General features: G+C 32.3%; 2 protein-coding genes across 2 annotated transcripts; both read right to left on the bottom strand.

Moving 5' to 3' along the window:
• Window positions 1-390: 390 nt before the first annotated feature.
• LOC7455854 (uncharacterized) lies at window positions 391-8,534 on the bottom strand. The gene is made up of 6 exons (XM_024587205.2): window positions 8,364-8,534; window positions 5,101-5,209; window positions 1,755-5,006; window positions 1,413-1,655; window positions 1,070-1,219; window positions 391-908 (listed from the first exon to the last, which is right to left on the bottom strand). Exons 2-6 carry the CDS (start codon window positions 5,173-5,175, stop codon window positions 657-659), a joined length of 3,972 nt encoding a protein of 1,323 aa, XP_024442973.2. The 5' UTR covers window positions 5,176-5,209; window positions 8,364-8,534; the 3' UTR covers window positions 391-656.
• Window positions 8,535-21,446: 12,912 nt separating this feature from the next.
• On the bottom strand, window positions 21,447-22,890 carry LOC7455852 (ethylene-responsive transcription factor ERF024). Its single transcript, XM_002322514.3, has 2 exons — window positions 22,753-22,890; window positions 21,447-22,631 (listed from the first exon to the last, which is right to left on the bottom strand). The coding sequence occupies exon 2, from the start codon at window positions 22,316-22,318 to the stop codon at window positions 21,674-21,676; it is 645 nt and encodes a 214-aa protein (XP_002322550.1). The 5' UTR covers window positions 22,319-22,631; window positions 22,753-22,890; the 3' UTR covers window positions 21,447-21,673.
• Window positions 22,891-26,193: the final 3,303 nt, after the last annotated feature.

Here is a 26,193-nt window from a genome sequence, read left to right as displayed (position 1 = left end):
ATATTAAATCCTTGGATGCCACTAAAAATTATGAACTGCAACCACAACAGCACAGAGAGCTTTGGGTCTTGAGGATGTATCTTCATAAAAATGCTGAGTGCCAAGAGTTATCCTTGAATGAAACACATGTGGTAATGTATTTTTAGCTAAGTTTTGATAGTACTGAAGCTCTGATTCAGTGACCGAATGGCTTGAGTCAATCTACTTCATAAAAGCAGGATGTGATGGTCACTAGAAGCCTGATTTCCATGTTTCTGCTTCATCACATGGTCAAAGTTTTCCCAGTTTCTTTGCTAACTCGATTGCGAATTTAATCAAGCATCCAGAAAGAGTGGTAGCTTTCATCACTCGATAGAGTACACAGAATTTCCAAATGAAAAGATCAAGGTCTTGCAATCCAATCAATAAACCAATTAATGCAAACTTGAATATTACATGAATTGAACACTTCTTTTGTCTAGCGCATTGAGGCAAGGGGCAATAATGAAAAACAAATTCCCTAACCGACTCAAAAACCTAAGCTAGAAAGCATACTAATACAGCTTCCAACCTCGTGTATCGACTGGTATGAAACAACGAATTAAAAAAAATTAAAACAAAGAAGGGCCAAAAAAAACCTGAAACATAGAGCAAAACCGAAATCCAAAATGCCGAAACTAATAACGCTTTCCAAGATACACGCCAATGATGATAGATACCAAGGCCACTCCCAAGATGATTTTAAAGGTCATGGCAGGCGAAACATCTGCAGTTTGAGTATGAGTCTGAGAAGAGGATGAGGCTTGTGCAGATGCAGCTTCTAACTTTTTCTTGCTCTTTCTTTTTGTGGGAGTGGAAATGACTGCACCAATGTCTCTGGATTTAATCTCCAATCCATCTTTATGTTCAGCCGGACTGCTTCCATCACCCTGCAATATATCTCAGTGTAAGCAACTGTTTGATTTTTACATTTAAATGACTAATATTAGCATTTCCTCTGACAATTTATTTCCAAAGTAATTTCCTCAGTTTATTTTTTTTTCAGTTTAAAGAACAGAAATATCATGGATTGTGGGAGATATAAATCAACCTTTTCTAATAATTTAGCGCCAGCCACTTGCAGTTTCTGTTCAAGTTCCTTCACTTGGTTCTCTAGATGTGACACTTCTTTGTTCTTGGCTTCAAGGGATTTCTTCTGTGCTTCATCTTTTTCCAGCTGATTGTGAGAATCTGCTTCTTTCTGTTTGGTTAAACATTAAAGAAAACTGTCAGTGAAGTATTTCAAAAGTTCCTTGCAATAATTTTCCACTATATTAAAACAACAGGAGGTCTATATGAACTTATAGTCAGAGAGATGATTCAGTATCCAGTAATAAACTTATGGAACATCAAAACCCTATTCTAGAACTTGTGCTTGATTCTTGAGACAATACCTGTTCTTTTAGTTGAGCTTCAGCTGCCGCCAATTGTTTCTTAAGTTCCTCAAGAGAAGTTTGCAATGCCAACTTCTCAGCAACCTCAGCCTTGAGACTTTCAATCTCAGATTTCAAGGCATCTTCATTCGCCTTCTGTCCCATCAGTTCTTCTTCAAGCTGGATGATCACTGATTGAAGTTCTTTCTTTCCATTTTGATATGTTTCATTGAGGAGGTTGTTCTCTTCCATAACTGAAGATATCTGAAATTTGAAAACTTATCAAGTTAGAAGACTATGGCCAAAATAATCGCCAAATAATTATTTACCAAGAAATGAAAAACCACAAATGATGATGCGAACCTGAGACTGTAGTTTCTGCCTTTCATCAGAGAGCTGCTGCCTCAAATCCTCAACGGCCTTCTTTGAAATGTGAAGCTGCTCAACTGTTTCATCCTTCTCAGAAAGGATTGCAGATAATTTTGCCTCCAAATCACCGAGTTTGGACTCATATGAGGCCAGCTCCTGAGTGAGCTTCAAATTCGCCTCAGCTAGCCCTCCACTCTCTTTTTCATAGTGACCTGCCTTGGTTTGCAGTTCCTCTACAACGGTTTCCAGATGTTTAATTTTGAGGAGACTCTCTTCCAGCTCAACTTTACGAGATTCAGAAATTGCAGCTCCTTGATGAGCCAGTTCTTCGTTCAATTTTATATGCCCTTCAAGTGCATTTAGCTTCTCATTCAAATCCTTTGTTTCTGTATCCCTCAGTGCGAGGCTCTGAATGGCCTCTTGTAGTTGCGCTTCAGCTTGCACCATTCGTGACTCAGTTGCAGAATGAAGTTCTATGGCTCTTGAGTGTTTGTCTGTTATTTCTGTGATAGTGCTCACATGCGAAACAAGTTGTTGAGATGTGGCTTCCTTCTCAGAAATGGCAGAGTTTAGCAAATCCTGAAGTTCATCGATCTTGCTTTTCAGCTGATTGTTTGTCTCAACTAAGAGTTCATTCTCTGAGAAGGAGTTGGAAACCTTAGTTTCTGCTTCCACAATCTGACTTTTGAGTTCTTCATTTGAGGTTTCCAAAGTTGCCATTTTTAACACACACAAGTCCAATTCTTCCTTCACAAGTGCAGACCTTCCAGTTGTTTCAGCTATCAGCTCTTCATAGGTCTTTACTTGGTCTTCAAGGGTATTCAGTTTCTCAAACAAGGATTTTGCCTCAGAATCCCTGTTAGTGAAGTTTGCTAATGCTTCTTGAAGTTTGATTTCTGAGTCCCTTGTTAGGGTTTCGTGTAATGACTCGAGCTCTGACCTTCTTGTAGTGGCTTCCTCTAATAATTTTTCTTGTTGCTCAAGTTGCTCCTCTGCAGATTTGAGCTTCACCATTATATCACCTTCTTTCAATCCAGCAGCCTTTAGATCGTTTTCAATGCTTTCGAACCTCTCTTGCATCACGACTAGTTCATTACGCAACACCCCAATAAGATTCTCAGCTTCAGTCAGCTTCTCATTGGAACTGCTTGATGCCTCTTCTAACGTTTTCTTTTCATTTGTGAACAAATTCAGTAATTCTGTTAGCTCTTTCTCCTTCTCCCCAGCAATCTGCAGAGCAACTTCAAGGCTTGATGACTTGGCTTGATATGCCTCAATTTCAGATGCTAGTTCAGATATCCTGCCAGAGTATTTATTGGAATCTGCTTCTGCATCCATACATTTCTTTTCTAATGCACTGTTCTGCTCTTCAAGCTCCTTGATTCTGTATTTTTCTGCTTCAAGCAGCAACTCCAACTCATTTGCCTTTTTCCCAGCATCCTCTGCTTTGGAATGAGATGTCTGGAATGAATCTTCAAGTTCAAGGCTGCGCTGGTGGTGCATATTTGCTCGGTCCTCATGCTCAGCACATTTTTCTTCTGCAATTCTCAACTCTTCCTCAAGCTCTGAATTCCGAGACGATGAATGATTCAGGGAAGATTCAAGGTGGCTAATCTTTTCTTGGTATTCCTCCATCTGGCTACTCAACTGTTTCTTTTCTTCCTCTACCTCTTTCAATGCAGTACTGAGTTCAGATATTTTCTCTGAGAATTCCCTCACCTCTCTCTCAGCATCACTGCTTTTCAGTTCAACCAAATTCAACTGTTGCTCAAGCTCCACATTCTTCTGCTCTGATGCAGTAAAACGTGCCTCGAGCTCTCTCAGTTGTGACTTGGCCTCTTCTGCTGCTTCATTTGACGCTTGGATTAAATCCTCTAGCACCAGGTTCTTTTGAGAGGCAGTTGCTGCAGCAGCTCCAGATTCATTGTGGAGATCTTCAAGAGACTTCAGCTTCTGTTCTAGCTCGGCAATGTTTGACAAAGCTTGGGACAAAAGAGAATCTGCTTTGCAGAAATTATCATCTGAAGTTTTCAACTTTTCCTCAAGTTCACTGCACAACTCTTTCATCTGTGCTGCATTACCAGTGAGATCCGCCATGGCTGCTTCTAGAGCTTCCTTTTCTTTTATTACTTTAGCCAATTCTTCCTGTACAGTTGAGACCTGTGCTTCATGGGTTTTTAACCCAGCCTCAACTGATTCCCTTTTGTTGATTTCCTCCTGTAACTTCAGCTTGATCCCTTCCAACTCGGAAACCTTTGCTTGAAGATCTTCTTTTGTTGCAGTGAGCAAATTCTCAAGAGCTGAAACATCTTCCTTCACCTGAGATTCAGAGGCTTTCTTGAGGTCCAATTCCTGGGTTATTTCGATGATAAGAGCCTCCTTTGAAGAAAGTCTTTGCTCTATTTCCAGCAGCTGTGATTTTGAAGCAGCCAACTCTTCATTAGCTGCTGAAAGTTCTGCTGTAGTGCTCTTAAGTGCCTCTTCAACTTTCTGATTCTCTGAAACCTTCTCGTACAGGCCCTTGACCTCCTCCTGAAGAGAAGCCATCTGATCTTCCATTTCTTTTGCACTCTGTTTTGCCGCCTCAAGCAGCCTTTCAAATTCCAAGGCCCTCTGCGTTTCGGATTCAGCATGTGAACCACTTTCTTTGTGCAGCTCCTCAAACTTCTTAGTCTCACCAGAAGATACTTCCAGCTCATGTTCCAACTCTTTCATCTTCTTTCTCGAATTCTCGAGCTCAAGGGTGATGCCATCAAATGATTCCTTGACCTCAACCAATTCCTTATGCTTGGTTTCTTGTGCTTGTAGAGCTTCTTGCAAAGAGTTGAGCTGTGCACTGTATTTCTCCTCAGCTTCAATTATCTGCTCTTTCACTTTCTTGTGACTGATTTCAAGCTCCTCATACTTCTTTCCACTTTCATCCAACTTCTCATTGACAAGCAAGACCTCATCCTTCATCTGTGCATTCTCAGATTCAGAGTGCTTTAATGCTGCCGCTACTCTTTCCAATTCGATTTCAAGTTCCTTCATCTTCTCTTGCGCCTCCAGCAATTCTCTGGCCGAACCACTTAAACTTCTTTCCACAACAGATGGCTTGTCAGCCTCCACAACAGATTGCGCCTCAGCTGTATGAGAGCCATCCTTCACATCTAGCGATTCCTTCTCGACTTTGATGAATTCTCCATCAGTTTCATCCTCTTCTTTTTTTCCTTCCTTCTCTACTTGCGGCAAGTCTCCATTTGTTACCTTATAAAAAACAAAATTCATATCAAATTAGCATTTCAGTAAGTTTCTGCAAAACAGGCTAATGTCAGTTGCATTAAGTTAGTTCAGGCACTACCTTAATAGGATCAGCAACATCAGTGTCAACCTTCACAACTGGAACATCTGAACTGACTTGAGTCTCTCCTTCCATGTTAAACCAGCTTCACCTTGCTAAATTTTTCCTTCTGAAATTGCAACAAGCTGACAAACTGTTAACAATGTCGGGTTTTTTTTTTTTTTTTTTTATATCACATAGCACATTCTTTCACGATGCACATAGCACAAGCTCAGAAGACAAAGTGGTATTAAGAGATTTCATTTCACAAAGCAACATGGTGCATTAATGCATTGCAAGCATGTAGATTAGAATATTGATAATGCTGACTGGCTCAGAAGCCGTAGTGCTATAGTAACACCATAGACGTGTCACCTTCGAGTATTTAGGCAGTTCATATGCTCTCCTTCTCGACATGTTTCTCACAGTGATACTGTAGCGCCACAAGGATTGCATCAAGTACTTGTGCCCATCAAAAGTTACTATGTTCTTGCTGAGAAAATCATAACCCTTCCTTTTTAAAAACCGAGGCTCCGTTTGACAACGCCGGCATGACTGTGATTACACCCATGTTTCCAAATAAAAAATATAATATTTATAATTTTGGTTCGGAAACGTGGATGCAGCCGCAGATCTGCGTGTTTGCATTTAGAAACAGGCACTGAATTTATGGACAAAATAAATAAAAGGAAAATGGGAAATCTTATAAAATGCCAAGTCAATTTCTGAGGTGGAACTAGCTAGACACAAGTGAACCACATGGGCAACATGTCTTTGATTTGGACTTTGGAATGTGTGCTGACAAAACCACCTGGCGTCGGAACCTAAACTGGGCACGGTACCCATCAAATCATGTCGTCATCATCCACGTAATCGAACAAATTATTCAACAAAGATAGAAACGAGAATTTCCAAGATGCCACAATCATCAGGCTGCGCATGCCCTCCAGAAAGGGCAGCAGACCCGATAGGGTCGAACCTTTCTAAGAAGGACCCGAGTTAACCCGATCGAAAACACGTAAGTGCTTGTTTCTAAATACACATCATCGAAATATCATATTTAATCACACATAATATTATATAGTTTACATAGAAATATAAAAAAATAAGATAATGTTCTTCTGAAATATACAAAAGGCATCATCTGAATAGTTCTGTTTTCACCCTTTACTTTCCATCCAAAGGATACCTCTGGTCTAAAGTGTAAGCATCCATGGCTGAAAAACCAAGTGTTGAGACGACGACATGACACCACAGAAGTATCAATTTAAGGCATGGTATTTGTGGGTTCTGAAGTTGTGGTCCAATCTACGTAACATATCATCACACTTTGGTAATAATTTGTATTCCATGATGTTTGTCCAAAGTAACATCGTAGAGTAGCCCCATGGGGCAATCCATATTATAAACTCTACTAAATTAACCTTATAAATAAATAAATAAATATAAATCTAGTATTAGACTAAAGATTTTACAATTGTACTTAGATCTATTCAAATATACTTTATTAGGACTATATAAGAAGATCCAAATTCCAGTTCATAAAGTATATGCTCCTCCTGATCTCCTATGTAAGATCCAAAATAACCCTAGCTATTATTCTGATCTACTATCATGTGAAAATGTCATGCGAGACCCCACTATCTTTGTGGGCCCTAAGAATTTCTTCAAGGGCCATTACACCTAACTCCTTTTCCATGATTGACTATTGAATCATGACCACCAATTGTGGAAAATGTTGAGATGGATCAATCAAGAAATTAAATGAAAAACTACCATCAAATCGCAGCAAAAACAAAAATAGGGTTACATAAATATATAAAAATAAAAAAAAGGATGCATAGTGGGTGGGATCCATCAAAGGTGGCATCCCATCTCCATCTCGCATCTCTTTTACTTATTTTTTGTTTTGTTTTCCATTTTTTAAAGCTAAAACCGTGTGACAGCTCAATTCAAACCCTTTTTATAGCCATGAAAATCATCAAGTACCTTTATACATGCACACAATTAAAGGACAATGGCCCCAGCCCAAGTTTCCATCCTCCCTCGGTAAGGAATCATCAAGAAAAATAAAAATTATATAATCAAATATTTTGCGTCATTTTAAAGAAATTATCTTGTAATTTATAATACATATAGATACGGGATAGAATATAAATATGCATGATCGGGTATATATGCTCGATAAATCTTGACCTACTTGTAAATTGTTAGTATTCACTAATCAACTTTATATTAAAAAAAAAAAAATTCAAGATCCTAGCGTGACACAATAATGTAAAAAGACAAATCATACTATAAGTGTTTTCTTTTTAACAAAAAGGGGCAACATCAATTGGAGACGAATGAAAGGTGGTTGCAAAATTATGATTTTTTTTTAAATTTTTGATGGAGAGAAAAAATGAACTTTAAAAGACTGTTAATTTACCATAATCTTCAATTTCTTTTTTACCTAAATTATTTTGCTTTTGTACCCTTCATTTACGTCTGCGTATAGAACAATCTAAAACAAATTCTATACGTTATTATAGATTGATCACAGAAAGATGCTACAGAAACCAGTTTTAAAATCTCTACCTAACCCTTTAAATTAAAAAAATAAAACAAATAAAATCAGATTTACTTCCCAAAAAACAGAGAAAGAAATCTGAGAAACAGCAATATATATTTCCAATAAGCAAATCACTAATTACCATTTCTATATTCATCCATTTCAAGTTTGAACAAAAGTAAAGTATGATCATAAGGATGATCGAAATTCAAAAAAAAAAAAAAAACACAGCCCAGGAGAGTGATCAAAGCTCATTCTACTTTAATTCTTTTCCTTTTTCAATCAATATTTCCAATAAGCAAATCGCTAATTACCATTTCTATCCATTTCAAGTTTGAATATAAGTAAAGTATGATCATAAGGATGATCGAAATTCTAAAAAAAAAACAGCCCAAGAGTGATCAAAGCTCATTATACTTTAATTCTTTTCCTTTTTCAATCAATATTTCCAATAAGCAAATCACTAATTACCCTTTCTATACTCATCCATTTCAAGTTTGAATACAAGTAAAGTATGATCATAAGGACGATCGAAATTCAAAAAAAAAAAAAAAAACAGCCCAAGATCGCAAAAAAAAAATGAACGATAAACCACCACCATCAACATCACATAAGGATCACGAAAAGAATGATCAAGATAAAGCAACACACTCAACTGACGATTTCTTGATAAAAAAACAGCAGAAACAGAGAGCTACAGAGCTAAAGAAAACAGAGACAAATGACAGTTTACCTGAGAGAAAATTCAACGTTGTATTGTTTCCTTAGCTTTTAAAAAATGGGCTTTTTCTGTTTTTCAAGAAAAAACGAAAATCATAGAGAGAGCTATGGTGGTGGTGATGGAGTAGGAGAAAATTCTAGGAATGGAAAAGGTTTTTTGGTGTGAGAGGAAAGAAAGAGAGAATCTTTAAGTATATAAAGGAGAGAGGAAGAAGTGGAGTCCACCTGGGAGTGGTTGGTGGGGCCAGTCCTTGCAGTTTTAACAGCCAATAAGACAATGGTTGGGTCGGAACGCTGCCGGTTTGGCTGCAGATTGAGTTTTAAAATATTCTTAATATATTTAATAATATTTTTTTATATTTTATATTTTTGACATCATTATTTTAAAATTATTTAAAATTATATAAAAAATCAATTTAATAATTCTTTTCAATTAAAAATATATTAAAATAATATTTTTTATTTTTTATATCAGCATATTAAAATCATAAAAAAATATTTGTTTGATATGATTTTCAGAAAAAAATACTTTAAAAAGTATTTTAAAAACGAGATTTAACAGTAAAAACAAACACTTTTAAAGAGAAATTAAATTTTTGCCCCTCAATTTATATTGAGATGTCATAGATATTTTTGAAGTATTTTTAATTTAGTTTAGATGTTAATAAAAAATAATCTTGAGAATCATATTAGGTATTATTATTATAAAAAAATCATAGAAAAGGAAAAAAAATATATATATATATATATATATATAGCATCGTTAATGGATACTGAAGGATTATGGATACCGAATAATGAGATTCAAACATCTATGTGCCTTAATTACATCTATTTTTAGTTTTCTTCTTGATCAAGCAATCATCTTTTAATTCAGAAGCAATGAACAATATTACCATTATCTTTACAAACGATATCCAAACCATTTAAATAGAATCATCTTTCATATGTTACACGAATTTACATATTGATTCAAGAAGTGCATGTATTTGTGATTAATGAAATCAATTTTATAAAAATAAATAAATTACTCTCTCAGTTATAGATCATCCATGAGTCAAGAAGTCAAAGTATTTTTCTAATATACTTTTAATAAATCAGCGTTTACATATAGATATAGAAAAAATTATTTAGAAAGTAAGATTTATAAAGAGTTGTTGATATCAAAACTGATTTTTTTAATAAAAAAATGAATTTACATTTAAATATTTGAAACCTTCAGGGTAAAAATAATTTCCTATTATATTCTTTAAAATTTGAATAATACACAAAATAGAGGAAACATACCAGTTACAATGTCTAAACTATTTCAACACACTAAGTATATTTGGTAAGCTTGACCATCAAATTACTTTGTTGTCTGATCAGAATCTTATAACTACTTACTATGAAAAAATATGTTTTATAATTTTCATCCAAACTCATAAGATGACCTAATTTATTAAAATAATATCATGAGATTCACAAGATAGATTCATCTCATCAAACCCTAATTTATAGTTTATATTTTAATTATCAAAGAAAATATAACCTATTAATCATTAAGCTAATCTCTAATGTGCAATCAACTGCTTTGCCATGGCATGCAATGTCTAAAACATACCTTATGATTGTGTAATGAAAAAAAATTAATTTGATGGGATTTAGTTTATTTTCTTTTGGAAAATCCAAGTTTTCCCTTTGTTTTTTTCCCCGCAACTAGGAGAAATTGATTGTCTTGGCATTACAAAATCATAGACAATTAGTGGACGAAATTGAAAGACAATTTTTTAGGTTAGAAATACAAAGGAGGTGCAATTGGTCATTTAACAACAAAGAAAAATGTGTGGCTTTCTGGTCTCAAAGTGGCAGCCCTACTCGACCGACCACACCGCCCTTCTATGAGTAATGACGACCGTGTCTTTTCTTCGGCCGAATATGACACTTGCTATTTCCTTTTAAATAATGACTTCCTTTTTATGCATTCTTTCTTTCTTTCTTTCTATTTTTATTTTTTGGAGAAATATTTTTATGCCTTAATTCCTCATTAACTAACTAGTTGGTGGACATGCAATTCAAGTGATACAGGAGTAAGTTAAAACAACAACAAATAAATAAAGCTTACATGAAAAGCAAAAAATACTGTGCAGATGTGAACTCTAAGTTTATAAAATTTATTTTTTCTATAATAAAAATCCTCGACCGCCCCCTCTTTATGAGGTTTATAAAATTTTAAATTGATTAGAAACCCTACATTAACTAGAAAACAAAATAAAAAATCTGAAAATACAAAAAAAACATGAAATCCAAAAATAACAAGGAAAATTATAAAAACTGTCAAAACCAGTGCTCCAAGGTAATATTTTGAAAATCTAAAGATCCAACGGTCGGAGTAACGATTCCATAAATGTAAAAATTTGAATGCGATCCAACAGTCGGATAAAAAATTATAGTCCTTTTTTAGCTGCTATTCTAGTCTAGCACGATCAAATCTTCTCTTGGGACTAAACCTATCTCTCTGATACATAAATGTATTTACTACGCTCTTCATATAATCTGTCTAAGATAAATCCTCATCTATTTGTAACAGAAACATATTTGAATGCTCAGAATCACCCGTTATTGCAAACTCAAATACATCATTCATATTAGTTTAATATATTCAAAGAGTTCAAAAAATTTCAATGCTAATTAACCTCAAGATTTGAATTCAAAAAATCAAGAAAGAGATATATAATTCTTTTAATCATGCATCAGATTCATTCCTTGAAGTTATAATAATAATAATAATAATAAATTGATTTTGATTGATCAAGAACGAAATTAGTCTCGTGCACGAAATTAGCTAACCAAAGTTTTTTCCTCTATTTTTTTTGTGTGTTTGTTGTCTATATATATATATATATATATATATATATATATATATATATATATAGATCGATGAAGGCTTCCTTGCGTTGTTTGGTAAAGAATTTAATATTGGACCTTAGAATTCTTGAAACAAAATCCGTCAAGTTGACAATGTTTGTGATTGAGACTTCCTTTCTTCCACCATGTACCCATTTACATGAAGCCCTAGCATGTTTAATGATTTAATTCAATAGTTTTGTTTAATTAATCTGTAACCTTCTGTCCTACTCAAGTTTAATTTCTCAACTTTAATGAGTCTTTCTTGTTTATATTGATACATCTATTGCTGACCTACAACTTTTATAGTCGGAGGCCATCAAACAAATGAAATAAATGGTCATAATTATGCATGGTTTTCTTTTCACATGATATTTATTTAGTTGCTAACTAGTTTATCGCTTGTAACTACTAAAAAATTCAGAATAAAAATATCGATGGAAATAATTTAATTAATATTTTTTTTATGAAAATAACAATGAAAAAATTTCATTAATAATTGCTGATGTAAATGGAGATAAAATATGTTCCGTTGATAATTTATAACATAAAAATTCCATTGTAAATTTAACACATCAATATTTTATGACATAATTGCATATGGACATTTCATCAGCAAATTTAAATGAATTAAAACCCAACAATTCTCTTTAATTTCTCTCCATTCTTCTTCTTTCTATAAAAAATAAAATAAAATAACAACCTCTTATTTTTTCACAAATCCGACCACCCCAAACCACTAGCATCGACCTATATCTATCAATAGTGTCTGCATCACTTTATTTGTTCAATTTCTTGTGAAGCGTTACTCCATCAAATAAGCAAATTTATCTTCTTTTTTTTATAACTTATTTATATTTTAGGTTAATTTATTGATTTTTTTTGTAGTATTTGTAGTTTTCTTGTATATTTAAGTGTTTTACAATTTTTTCTTAAAGAATCTTGTTGTATTAATATATGATTTATATGTTAGGATTTGCTTTAACTGAGGGTTGGACCCAAATTTTTTGTAATGTGAAAAAAATAATATTTAGACCCTTATAAACTTTTGCCATTGACATTAAACTTCATAGAACAATTCAAACTTGAAAATTCTCGACTTGACTCTTTGCTTAGCATGTTTTTAAAATAAAATCACATGGGAGTTATTGTGACGTAATTTTATTGACTACGTAAGTCCTAAGAAAAAAATAAAAAAAACAGAAGATCAAGTTCATCCTAGTTTGCAAATCAAACTCGTGACATTAACATTACTCTCACACGTTAACCACTTAGCTATACAAGGTTGTTAACCAAATGATAATAAAAAGTAGATTTACCTGGTTAATTGTTCATATAAATATTTAAACCGAGCTCTAAGTCTTTTAATTGTATTTATAATTTCATACAACATGTCATTCCAAAATAATGCATTCGATTTTTTTTTAGTAACTACCTTCTTGTAATATTTGAAACTCAGAAAACAATGTTAAAATAAATTCAATTGGTATCTAAGTTAATTATTTTTTAACATGTAATTAGTGGTCATTAAAGACAATTTCTAACTAGAAATAGCTAAATAGGTAGGAGTCCGAAAACTTCTTGTATTTTTTTTTATTACCATTTGTGCAAGAAGAGTTTCATACTCTATCTTAATTTATTAGTGGTGTAAAAATGCTGAATTTTCTGGTTAATTTCGCAACCGGTCAATCTTGAAACTTTCTTGGTGTTATACCGTTTGACTTATACAGTGCATACTATATATATATATATAGGAAGAATATGTTATGTTTTTTCCATTACTATTCGCAGAGTTTTTACTTAATTCTTTTGCAAGGACCCAACAAAAATGGCTAAACTGCTGCCTTCATCTCTCTAGATGCGCGCGCGCACGTATATATTCAATTCAAGATAAATAGATCTATAAAACAATGAAATGGAGTGCTATTAACAAAACCAAATATTTTAAGATATAATTAGTTTTTTGGCAATTTTTTTTAGCCTAAAAAAAATGTTAAGACATTAAAATTTTTAAAATTTGATGCATAATAGCAAAAAAAAAAAAAAAAAAATTGAAATACTTAAATAGTTACATATTAGACGATATATTTTTTAAAAGAGAATATTGAAACGACAACACATTTAATTGAACCTGGCCAATTATGGTTAACTTGCAAAACCCGTGGTCTGAAATGTGAGATCGTGATAAAATCATAGAATCCATATTGAAACAAATTAAAAAGCTCAATTATAATGAATCAAATATCGAGGGTTGAAAGTGAAAAAAAATCAAATTTAAAAAAAGTGACCTAAGTAAACTTATATTGGTGGTCAACGCAACACTGCAAGCAAAGTCATATTTTTTTTAATGTAAAAAGAACAAAGTTAAGGGGATGCTAGGATTTTTAAAGAAATAAAGGAAATTTGAGACTTGGATAATTGAGTTGATTGATTGAATGATGTTTTAATAACAAAAAAAAGAACCCTAATTTAATAATATTAAAACCAAGTAAACCCGGGTAAATCTTCTAGACCCGACTTAATCTTTTAAAATTATTGCCCAAGAAATCTAATAACCAGACTTAATTGAGAAGCTCAATTTCCAACAAAAAAACAAGAAAAAAAAACGATGTCAAATCATGTTAACCTATTAAGCTCATGACCTGAGTCATTTGACCTGAAGCACCAAATATAAAAAACCTTGAAACCCAATTTTTAACTAATTAAATATTAAATGATGAAATTAAAAAACAATAACTATGCAAAAGGATAAACACAAATAGCAATTATAAGCTAAAAGAAGGCTCAAGCCCATTCAGATCAACCCGTCAAGTCCATAGAAAATTACACATCAAAAGAATGATGAGCAACACTCAAATACATGCAACTAAGAGGACTATTCTAAAATTTTAAATTGTCAACATGAATTTCAAAAGAGAAAAGAAAAGAAAAAAAATATTATCGATGACAATCCACCAAAAAACAACCAATATGCACCGTCTTTTGAGGAAAAAGACACCATGGGGATACAATGACATGGTAGAAGTAAGTTTTTTATCGACAGAGTCAGCCACACATGGCTAACGTGTGCAAGCAGCTTTTTGTGGTTTTTTATTTATCGAATTACAACATTTATCTTACAATCAAATAATTACTATGAAAAAACCTTAATAAAATTATGCAAAAGCCTCTGAAGCCAGTACCTTGAAAATTTGATTCTAAAGGTAATTTTATTATGCTTAGAAAAATAAAAAATAAAAAATTGCCCATAGGCCATCGGTAAGTGAATTATCATTTCACTATTATAATATGTAATTAATCAAGATGGGTGTACAATAATTTTCCCATATTTTTTAGGTTTTTGTAATTGTTATAAATTGGAAAGAAGGGGTCGGGGGTACAATTAGTTGAATATCCAACAAATCTTTCGGTAAACCTAACCTTATATGGCACTTTTTCCAGCTATTTATGATATATAATTAGGACATCAAGACACTAGTTCAAGTAACATGGAGCAGAGAAGAGGCATACGAGAATACATAAATATTAGGCAGGTTTACGTATATATATATATATATATATATTGACTAAATCATGGCCGGCCGGCCTATCAAGACTTTGACCGGTAGTTTTTAGACTTCAAAAAGCTTAGCACCTAATTGTTTTTTAAAAAAACAGGAGTCGCTTTCCGAACTAAATTTCTTTCAAATATGAGCACTAAATTGGCGGCTTGAGGAAAAAGTTGTATATATTTGACAGACCTTTTCAATCTCGCAAGAGTGTGACAGAGTGGCCAAAGATGTATTTAGCGACGGTTTTGTGGGTTCCATTGCCACCCCCGATTTGGATGGATATGCCCACCAATTTGAATGAGTGCCTTGAAGGAAAATAAAATACCGAATAATGTTCTGATCTCCTGGCTTTGCTTTCTTAACAATGAAGAGATTACTCATTTCTCTCTTTTTCTTTAATCTCTTGATTATTTAGTAATGACTATAAGGGATTGATCTGCTCAATCTTTTGCTTCAAGCTATAAGATTATCATTCAAAAGAGTTTATTAACTCTTGTTTTAATATACCAAATCAATGTGAAGGGTCCTGAATTAGGCGAATCCATAGAGTTTGATAGTTCTAAATAGTCAGATGTGAATTTTTCACTCATGGATCATGCAGAGAACATAACAAGCCTATTTATGGATCAAATTGTCATAGTTCAACTCAATAAAATACATTATTCATGTAATACCAATAACTTAATATAAAAAAATCATAATTTTTAATCTGATAATTGAATCAAACTCAAATTTTATCATATAATCCTATAAATCCAATTATGTAGTAAGTCCACTAGATGTAACCAAGTGAGTCCAAAGACCTTCAAATTAGGCTAGGAAAATGTTTTTGAGTCAATTTTATTATTTTATTTATTTATTTTAGCTTGATTTTGAATTTTATATTGTGTTTACTTTTTAAATTATATTTTGAGTTAGTCGATTTATTTATTTATTTAAGGAGATATAAAACCTACAAACTATATAGGATATTGTTTTTTCCAGTAATAGAGTAGGAATTAAGGTTAATTATAGTGTGAAAATCCTTTTGACATCAATTCTATCTTCCTTCCTTGTTGTCCTTTTATGTCAGTGTGTTTTCGTCTATATAAAATCCATTTTTTAAAATTATTCAAAATGAAAATTTAGTCACAATTAGCATATATATATATATATATATAAAGTTGGTTGGAGAATATTCTTTACCATCAAACCCAAAGAACCGCAATGTGATGGGTCTCCTTTCAAAATTATTAGACTATCTTATAATGCTCTTCACGCACGGTAAAAAAAAAAAAGGTGCCTTTGGCCAACACTTATGGGAAGCACTCATTTTTTTCTTCATTTCAGGATTAATATAGATTGTGTTGAGATTGTGGTAATAGTGATAGTTTAAAAGTATTTTTTTATTTAAAAATATATTAAAATGAAAGTTTTTTTATTTTTTAAAAATTATTTTTGACACAGTATATTAAAACAATTTGAAATCATAAAAAAATTAATTTAAAAAAATATTCAAAAATTTAAAGAAATATAATTAACACCGCATTTTCAAACATAAACTAATTCAATTAGACCACCTTGGCTTGATTCAATTGATTACACATCCTTGATGGCGAAGTGGAAAATGGTTTCTAGTTCAAAATCTCGGCTCCGTTTGTTTGCTAGAAAGTAGTTTTCTTTTGGAAAGTAAATTCCGGGAAAGTGAATTATTTTCTGATGTTTGGTAGTGTAATGAAAAATAGTTGGAAAACACTTTCCAGTATTTAGTTATGTCATGAAAAATAAGCTGGAAAATAACTTATTAATGTTTTATTTTTCTCAAGTTTATTAAAATAATGAGGAACAAATCTTACAAATTAAAAGGTTGAATGAGAATGAAATTGAAAAAAAAATATAATTTCATAAATTATCTCAAATAAAATAAATAATAATCAAAATAATAGAGATCAAATCTAAAAAATAAAAAAAAATAAAAGATGAAGAAATTAAAATAATAATAATTAACATTTCATAAATTATTTCAAAAAAATAAGTAACAATCAAAAGAATGAGGATCAAATTTGATAGATAAAAAATTTCAATAAAAAAATGATAAGGAAAAAGCAAATAACAATTATAAAAATGAGGATCATAGTTAATATAAAAATTAAAATTTAAGAGATGAAATTGAAAAATAAATATTTAAAACAAAAATATATCTAGCAATCAAAAGTTTGAGGACCAAATTTGATATAATCAGCAAATAATATGATATTTTTAATTTTTTCACAACTTCGAAAAGTGTTTTCCGCCTAAATTTTTCAGGAAAACACTTTCCTGAAAACCAAGCCAAATTTTCTTTTGACTGGAAAGTATTTTTTGTTGATCAACTTTTCTAATATCAAACAAACATAGAAAAGTTTGATAAATAATTTCTCAAAAAGTAAATTTTAGAAAACAAACATAGCCCTCGTGTTTTCTTAATATGGACTGTGGCAGAATACAAGACTGGGCTTGTTGTTGGCAGACTCAGAGAATTTGGTGGCTTTAAACTGGCTGAAATGGGCCAATTTAGCTTGACCAAGCAGTACCTCTCATGGCTTCAAAGCATGATCTTCATGGATGGATGTTGACAGTTGACGCACCTTTTCTGTTTACCGTTAAAGACTAAAGAGCACTTCCCCTCTTGCAATAAAAAAATCAGGACAAGAAATGGATGCTAGAATGCAAATAGCACTTCCCATACTAGGAACTGTAGCTGCTGATGCCGCCGCCGCCGCCGCCGCCGCCTCTGCTGTAAGCTTTTCTGAGCTTAGAGAGGTATCTCTCAACATCGTTGTAATCTCTTTTCTTTTCAATCAAAGTAGCATAAAGTACAATTATTTTATTTTTGTTTTTTCTAACGTTTTGTTTATTTGAATCTGTAAGAAATCGCTTAGAGATTCGGATGAGCATGAAGATGGACGGTTCGAGTCATCTCTAAGTTCAAGGAAAAGCAGAGCAAGAAGAAAGGCTGAAAAAGAAGACAAGAATTGATCACACAAGGAAAAGGATCAAGCAAAAGACAGTTTGGTACGATGATAACTTTTATTGTTTTGTCTAACCTTATATAAAAAAACTGCTTGAATAGTTAAATAACTTTTTATTTATATTAAGAGTTAGTTTGAAATTATAGTAACGAAAACGGTTGAAAGTGTTTTTTATTTAGAAATATATTAAAATAATTTTTTTTAATTTTAAAAAATTATTTTTGACATTAGCACATCAAAACGATATGAAAATATATATTTTTTTCATTTTAAACAAAAAAGAAAATCAAAATTTTTGGAAACGTGGTGTAAACCGCGTTTCCAAACACACTTTAAACCTACGTATAGTTATGTTTTAAAATATTGATTTTATAAAAGTTAAAATAACTTGTTTTTATTTATTTTGCATGTAAAAATTCATCCCACAACATTGTTAACTAAACATATATTTTTTAAAATTTATATTTTTAAAATTATAACTAAAAATGTTTTTTTTAAATATTATTTATAAAAAAAAACACAATCACAAAAACAATTATAATGCCAAACACGCACACTAAACACTTATTCTTTTGATCAATTGATTTTGTTAGACGTTGTCATGAAAGTTGAGACTTGGTTTTCATATTTCTTAAGCTTTGATGGTAATTAGCTCCGAAACTTAATTAGTTTTGAACAATTGTTGTAATTGAAATAGTATCACCATAATATTAATTCTAATCTATATCTTAGCTCCTAATCTATCCTTTTAATGTTACATTTAAAGCAATATTGGACATCATTAATTAATTATTCACAGTTTATATATATCTTCCTGTAACTCCCCCTAGCTTTCTAGGTGACAGTAACAAATAAAATTTTATTTTTATTTGATTTATCCATCAAGTATACTCTTGTATGAGCTGGTACGTCAACGACTTCGGAGGATCTGACTTGTCAAATATGAATTTATTACAAGTCTAAGTTATAATTAAGTTTTTTCTAACAAAAATTATTATAATGTTTTATCAGACGTGCTTAAATTTTACTATATTAATGATATACATGATCTATTCTATAATGAGATCAACGAGCTGTAATAAACTAAAGTTGGGAAGTGCAATTTAGGTTTAAAAGATTATGTTTTTATTTTATTTTATTTTTTTTAGATATTTTTAGATTTTTTATCTTTATTTTTCCAATAATTCACTTTCCTTTTTAATATAGTTCGGTTCGATATTTGTAGGTTATTTCCAAAACAATTTTTTAACATATTATTATTCAAAATTATTTTCTCCTTCTTAAAGAAACAACGATGTCTAAGGTGATCTCAACTCCTTTTCGTTTTTATTTTATCTTTCTGTATTTCTTTTAATTTTAATTAATCTAGTTTTTGATTTTTCAATAACTTCTCAAAACAATATTAAAATATAATTTTTATATTGATTAAATGCACCAAGAAGAATAAAAAAGTTTTTAAAAGTACGATAGTGATTGTTTTTTAAAATATTTTTTACTCGGAAATGCATCAAAATAATATTACTTTTTATTTTAAAAAAATTATTTTTTATATTTACATATTAAAATAATTTAAAAACACCAAAAAATTTAATTTTTTTTAAAACATTTTTAAAATACAAAAACAACACTCTAAATTCTAACAGTGCTGCTTCAAAAGAAAATGGTATGTAAGATCAGTCCAAACGGAAAAATTTTCTCAACTGGTGATTGGGAGTTAGGTGGGAGCAAAAGGACTCTAGTTGACTGGCATAAACTTGTTTGGGGACCTCTTCTACATCCATTACTTGGTTAGCTATCTTTGAACAGACCGTCTACTAAGGCAAATATTCTATATATGTGGGAAGTATGACCACTGTCTTAATTTTATGTGGAGAAGCTGATGAGGGCAAAGATGATCACCAGCTAATCGTCCCCATCATGATATCTAGCTTAATCTGTAATTAATAGGGTTAAGCTCCTACTGCTTTTGATCAAAAGAAAATATGTAATCATTCATCAAAAGATCTCGGAGCCATGTCCAGGATGGGAACAAAAGACTTCCGATCAAATATTTGGAACGATATAGAGAAAACTAGCATGGCACCGCGCCAAGGATGGCACTCACAAACCGAGAAACCGTTCTTCGACTGCTTCTTATGCTGAGACATTAGTTCCTTGCCCTCTCCAGAGTAGCCATCAGTGCTTTCCCAGATGAAAACAGAAGTATCTATTCATATGATCAAAAGGGTACGCACTTCCATACTTCAATTCTACCAAGATAACGACTTTGAGCTATTAAATCAGTTGATTGCCCTAGACTTACCAGCCTGTTAAATTATCGACGCACTTAAAGAAAATTAAATTCTAGAGATCAATTCTAGAAAATACAAAAACCTACAAGTTAGTTGTTAGGAAAATTCTATAAAAGAAATTAAGAATATTTATCCATAATTCAAGGAACTCTAGAATTTTCTAGTGTGCTAAATTTCCAGCATGGTCTTAGGTTGGTTAAAAAAGCTATAAATAGCGAAGTAACCATCATTTGTAAAGCAAGCAAAAAACAATGCTAAGCTTTAAATCCTTGTCCTAAAACTTTCCTCCTTGTATTATTTCTTCTATCAATAAAAATTTTGCTTTGTATATCACACATCCTTCAATCGTTTCTAAACTATAAACGAAGTCCTTTTTTTATTAAACTACTACAGCTAAAAACCTTAACTATCAAACTACTTTCATTTCAATTTCTAATTACTAAAACCTCTAAACTACCTCTTGAACTACCATGATCTTCTAACACAGCCCCTTTCTCGGCATTCTTGGATATTTATTCTGTTGCCGGTTCTGACCGCAAGCACAATTTTCAGCATGATCCTATCTCTTCCATCCTGTCTAAGGGCCGGGGCCTTCTGCTTGAACCATAAGAGCTCGAGTTTAGTCTCGAGGCTATTCTATCACTAGAATAAAGCTTATCTTTGTTCCAACCCTTTTTCTAGCATGTCTTTCAGTGCTCATTTATAGCCTTTTTCTTTGGTAGATCATTTGTACCATACTTATACAATTAGATAGAAACATTACTCAATCTGTGGCTCATTTGCTTTCTGACAGGATAAAACTAAATTTGATCTAATGGGAAGCTGACATTGGTGGATACACTGAGACATATAAACCTTGCATGAGTAGGAGACAATTATCCTCGGAAGCTGAAGTGTCACCATCTACCTAGACATTACCCAACTTGTTGAGCATGACATGTCAACCAATGGTTACACAAATGTTTCATAGCAAAAGGGTTTATTTTCCTTGTTATAAAAACAAAGCAGACCTTAATCGAATACTGTGTTTTTAGACTAAAAGTAGCTAAAAGAACTATGATTACTTTAGAAGCACAAAACATATCAAATAGGCTTCTTGTCATCGATGAGATTGTTGTCCAATATTGTTTCGGAATCGTTCCATAATTAAATAATATATAAAGGATAAAAAGAAATTTTATATTGCTATAAGAAGCATAGTAAATCAACTTCTTAATCATTCTTATTGACTAAACCTGCCAACTTGCTAGCTTTTCTTTACCCACCCATTGGAATGCTGCTTTGCTTACTCTTTTGATTTGAAAATTGAACAAAGCAATGAAGATTTAGCATAAGTATATTGAAATAAAGTTCATGGAATCAAATCATCAAGCGATACTAGAACAGAAAACTCCAAATCCAACATAGGAAATAAGAAACCTGTACAAAACAATAAAGAGAACAAGCCACTCATGCCAATCCGACTTACTGTATCTTACATCTGATCAGCCCCAGAATTTGGACACAAGATACCATGACTTAACTTTTACTTATTTTTTTTGTTTTTATTATTTAACTTGGAGATTACTCAATATAGTTTCTTATCATATTCATATAGGGATGGATTCAAGGGAATTTCCAAAGGTTCTGGTCTCCAGTGTTATCATAGGCGGTTGTGGTCTCATCACCAGCAATGTCCAAGCGAGGAGGGCTAAGAAGCATCCCTTCTGCCATGTTCACAAGAACATTAGGCATATCAAATATCAAATCCTCATCAACAAACTGATCATCGACCGTTGGCGTAATTTCTTGTTCCATTTGATTAGTATCCCCCATATTCGGAATCCCTAAAGCATCCTTTGCAGCACCAATAGCAGCAGCTGCAGAGGCTGCAGCCGCCTGAATATCACGTGGCGAAGTGGAAGCAGGAACAGGCAGAGAAGCAGCCGAGTTTGGGAAGTTAAGGTCTGCATTTTGGCCCTTAAGCGCAAGCGCTGCCACATCATAAGCAACAGCGGCCATTTCAGGGTTAGGAAATGTGCCTAACCAGATTCTATTAGGCTTCTTAGGCTCTCTAATTTCAGACACCCATTTTCCACTACTTCTACGCCGAACTCCACGAAAAGCACGTTGGGAGCCTGAAACTCGAGGTGCAACAGCCCCAGCAATCACAGCAGCAGAAGCAGAAGCAGAAGCAGTTCTGCTACCGCTACTGCCACTGCTACTGCTAATGTTAGGACTTGAGGTTTTGGTTGGTTGAGAATCTTGCATGGGTTTTCAATAAGATAATTGATAAGAAATGGCGCCGGAAAGATGGTTCGAAGTGTTCCATAAGAGACGCCATTTATGGAGGCAGGGATTCCAGAGAGAATTTTGGTTGAGCTCGGATTGTTAAGTGCAAACCAGTTGTTGATGAACTGCTTTCTGTGAAGGGTTGGGGTGTAAGCCAGTGCTTTTGTTGGATATCTGGGTTGGACTACGGTTTTTGCAGCCAAAAAAAGACTGCATGACTAGCTTATTTAACGTCAAGCATAGTGATGTTTAGGGCATCATACATCACTTTCTTAGGGCTTGATTTCCATATCTGTAACATGGTGGGAAACAGTGGGTGAGTTGTAGTGCTGCCTATTTCACTAAAAAGTAATTGACAAACATTTGTGAAGACAATTTAGCAGCAGTAAAATTGTGGGAGCACTGTGCTCTACCTTTTGGTTATTTATTCCCTCCATTTAGGGTAGGGAAAAATATCTTCAGTAGATGCGTGACAGCCTTATGGATTGAGGATTATATATTTATGATATCTTAGACAGTTATGATCCTACTGCTCTTTCTCCTATGCGAAGTAAGAAAATCTCCTTTTGTACCCTGTAGAGTTTCAAACTAATATATAATATTGTTAATCATATTTTGTTACTTCACGTAACAATTAACAATTTAAGTTTTTCAACTCAGATATTTCTCTGAGGTATATATATCAAAGCTTTATTGATAAAAAATAATTAGCTCAAATCTCACTATTTTATTATACAAATTGAATTATAGACTTCGTCGTAATAACTTAAATTTTTAGATTAAAATGATTTTTTAATAAATTTGTTATGAAGGTTTATCCCTGAAAAAGTCCTATAGTGTGATCCGAACATTCCATGTTTTCTGGTAACTATGGATTAGACATAGCACCAGAAGATGATCAAATTGCCAGAATTAGTTTGTGGAAAGGATTGAATCAATCTTTGAAGCACTGAATTTCCTAACAGAAAATACTCAAGTGCAAGATGACTATATGCACCGAGGTATGCTGCCTAGTCACAGAAATCAGTGCCTAGCAAATCACATAAACAAGCAACATAGATTCCATCCTAGCTGCTAGGCACACTGATTTTTCCAGAACAGCATCATTAATATACAATAAGTACCATAGGAAACCTTAATTTTTCCTTAATTGTGGTTTTCACTGCTAGAAAATTATCTAATACTAACAGAATCATTTACAAAATATTTATTTAAATCATAAAATCTTACCGAATAGCTTAAACTATGGGGTTGAGATAGTTCTTTGACATGATGTCAAAACCTTGATGACCAAGCGGTCATGAGTTCGAATCTCACCATCCTCTTTTATTTAATAACAAAAATTAAGCATAAGGTGGTGTGAACCTGTGCAAGTTTCAAGCTCAAAGGGCTTTTACTTGAGAGGGAGTGTTAGAGAATAATATAGATCATATCTCGGGATCTTACCTAACAGCTTAAGCTATTGGGTTGAGATGGTTCTTTGACAATATTTTCCATCAATATTTTCCGATGATTATAGCGATAGACTATTCTGGTTAGAAATTCCCGATTATAATAGCGAAAAAATTATTTCTGATAGTAAATACCTGCAGAATAACTGACAGAATAAAATAATTAAAAAATAAAAGATTTTTTGTTGGTGAATCCGTCAATGATTTTTATAGCGATAGAATTAGTGTGTTTACACTGACATAATATTGTGTCGGTGTTTTGCTATTTTTTAGTTGTTTTTACCATTAGCTTTAAATCTATGGATCATTGATACAAATTGATATATCAAGAACAATTAGTATGGAAATTAAGTTATGGTAATTAAGTCCATTTTAAGCCTCAAACGTTTTTTTGGACAGGCCAAGTTTCTCGATGATGCAAGGTTTAGTTGTGCTTTAAATCAGGCAGTACTGTTGGTAATTCTTTAAAAAAAAAGGCACTTTATAATTTCACTAAAAATTTTCAAAAAAAAATCTCTAAGAAAGGTACCTTTCAATTCATCATACAATTCTTCACACAATAGTACTGGCGGTGAAACATCTCTTTCAGTTTTACCTTTTAAAAAGTCATTCCTATTATTTCTGTATTGATGACGACTTAATAAGAACCTCCTGTTGCAATGGAAAAAAAAGTTTTACCATCATTCATTAAGGTAAAGGTTTTATTATTTTTCATACAGTATAGACAAGACAAGTTTTCATATGTGCCCTAACTTGAAACCATCTAAAACGCAGGAAAATCATTTATAGTCCACATCATTATTGTTTCCATCTAAAAATTCTATTCTCTCGATACATTATATGTCAAAGCCCTGACTAACTACAATTAATTTAACTCATCAATCAACGGTTGAAGATAAATATTTATATTTCTACTTGGACTGCAAGGACTAAGTATGACCACAAACAAGAAGATGAATTTCAACTTCATACACATCCTTGAAGGCAAGTTATAAATTGTTAATATGACCAGCAACAAGAATATGGTGTAGCAAAGGATCCACATTGATTAAATTCATCTGTACACAAACCAAGATGTATGTTTTGTAATTCCATTAAAAATTAAGTATGCACACTATTAAACTACTTTTTCAAGCTTCACCATTGGAAGGGTGCATCATGACTCCATCCACCGCATCATGTGAATGATGATATGTCATGTGCTCAACAATCTTTGGAGACATAGATAATATTTGCAGCATATAAGTGATTGAGAAGTATCTTAGTTTTTTGTGTGCGACAAATGTCCTTCCTCTACCACTATTAGGTTTGTACCAAGCATGCTAACAGGTTTTGCATTTGATAAAATTTGCATATCCATCGTAGTATAAGATGTAAAAGTTTGAACACATATCAATTTTTTTTGGTATCATAGACCAAGAGGTTTCATTATGGATTTTGCAGCATAAAAGTTCTCTTTTAGTCTATTCCCTTCAAGCAACATGTTTTTAACCCTTTCAATTATGCTATCATAATCGGCCCCACTCAAACTATAATGTGACTTAATGGTAAACACTCATGCAATGACTGATAATTTATTGTGAGTTATCACTCATCCCATAATAGTTCATTGGAATATTTTAAAAGTTCAAAAAACCTAGTTGCATCTACATTTGGTTCTTCATGTAAATGGATATTATGTGAACCTTCACCTGAATAATTATGATCCATTCTGATTACATCCATAATCATACTTCTATAAGTATTACTATTATCATCTGCAAACTCATGTATGTTGCTAGAAATAAAAATTGAGTCAATCATCTTTTCTAAGATAGTTTTGTAAGTAATATAAGATTCTCTGTGCGTATATCAACACAAGTATTTCTTGACGAATCCTTTTTTAAGTAGATGCATTATATATCACAACATCTGTATGGTGAGATTTTTTATTCTTACACTTCATATATGGACATCTAATTTCATTTGCACTAATATTTTTTGGTTTAGAAAGTAAAAAAATAATAAAACATTCAACCCCTTTAAGATAATCTTACCTATACAACTCTTTGGGTGAATTCTAATATATCCAAAAAAATCATCCGTTGCTTAATTATGAAGCTTATATAGAATAATATTGATTTTATCAATTCCAAAAAAAAAAGTAATTTTCTCCAAATTTCTAACTTAACAAGAAAATTAACAAAATATGATAGGTAACCATTAAAATAACTCATGATTTCTTAAATTATAACACACATAAGTTACAAAATTAAACTCAATTCTATCAAATGACAATAAATTTAATTTTCCCCAAATCTCAATCAAACCCTAGCATACAAGTCATATATCAATACAATAAATTTCTCTAGAAAAAAACTGTAAAATACTTAAATATACAAGCAAACTATAAAAACTATAAAA

This window comes from Populus trichocarpa, chromosome 16 (assembly GCF_000002775.5).
Source record: "Populus trichocarpa isolate Nisqually-1 chromosome 16, P.trichocarpa_v4.1, whole genome shotgun sequence".
NCBI lineage: Eukaryota > Viridiplantae > Streptophyta > Magnoliopsida > Malpighiales > Salicaceae > Populus > Populus trichocarpa.
This window is presented reverse-complemented; position numbering and strand designations above follow the sequence as displayed.

What these genes read in the sequence shown, in the direction of transcription:
- LOC7455854 (XM_024587205.2), bottom strand. Translation starts at nt 5,175, where the DNA reads ATGGAAGGAGAGACTCAAGTCAGTTCAGATGTTCCAGTTGTGAAGGTT. An exon ending in ATGTTGCTGATCCTATTAAG is followed by an intron (nt 5,007 to 5,100) that starts GTAGTGCCTGAA and finishes GTTTTTTATAAG; the next exon opens with GTAACAAATGGAGACTTGCC. An exon ending in GGCAGAAACTACAGTCTCAG is followed by an intron (nt 1,656 to 1,754) that starts GTTCGCATCATC and finishes TTCAAATTTCAG; the next exon opens with ATATCTTCAGTTATGGAAGA.
- LOC7455852 (XM_002322514.3), bottom strand. Translation starts at nt 22,318, where the DNA reads ATGCAAGATTCTCAACCAACCAAAACCTCAAGTCCTAACATTAGCAGT.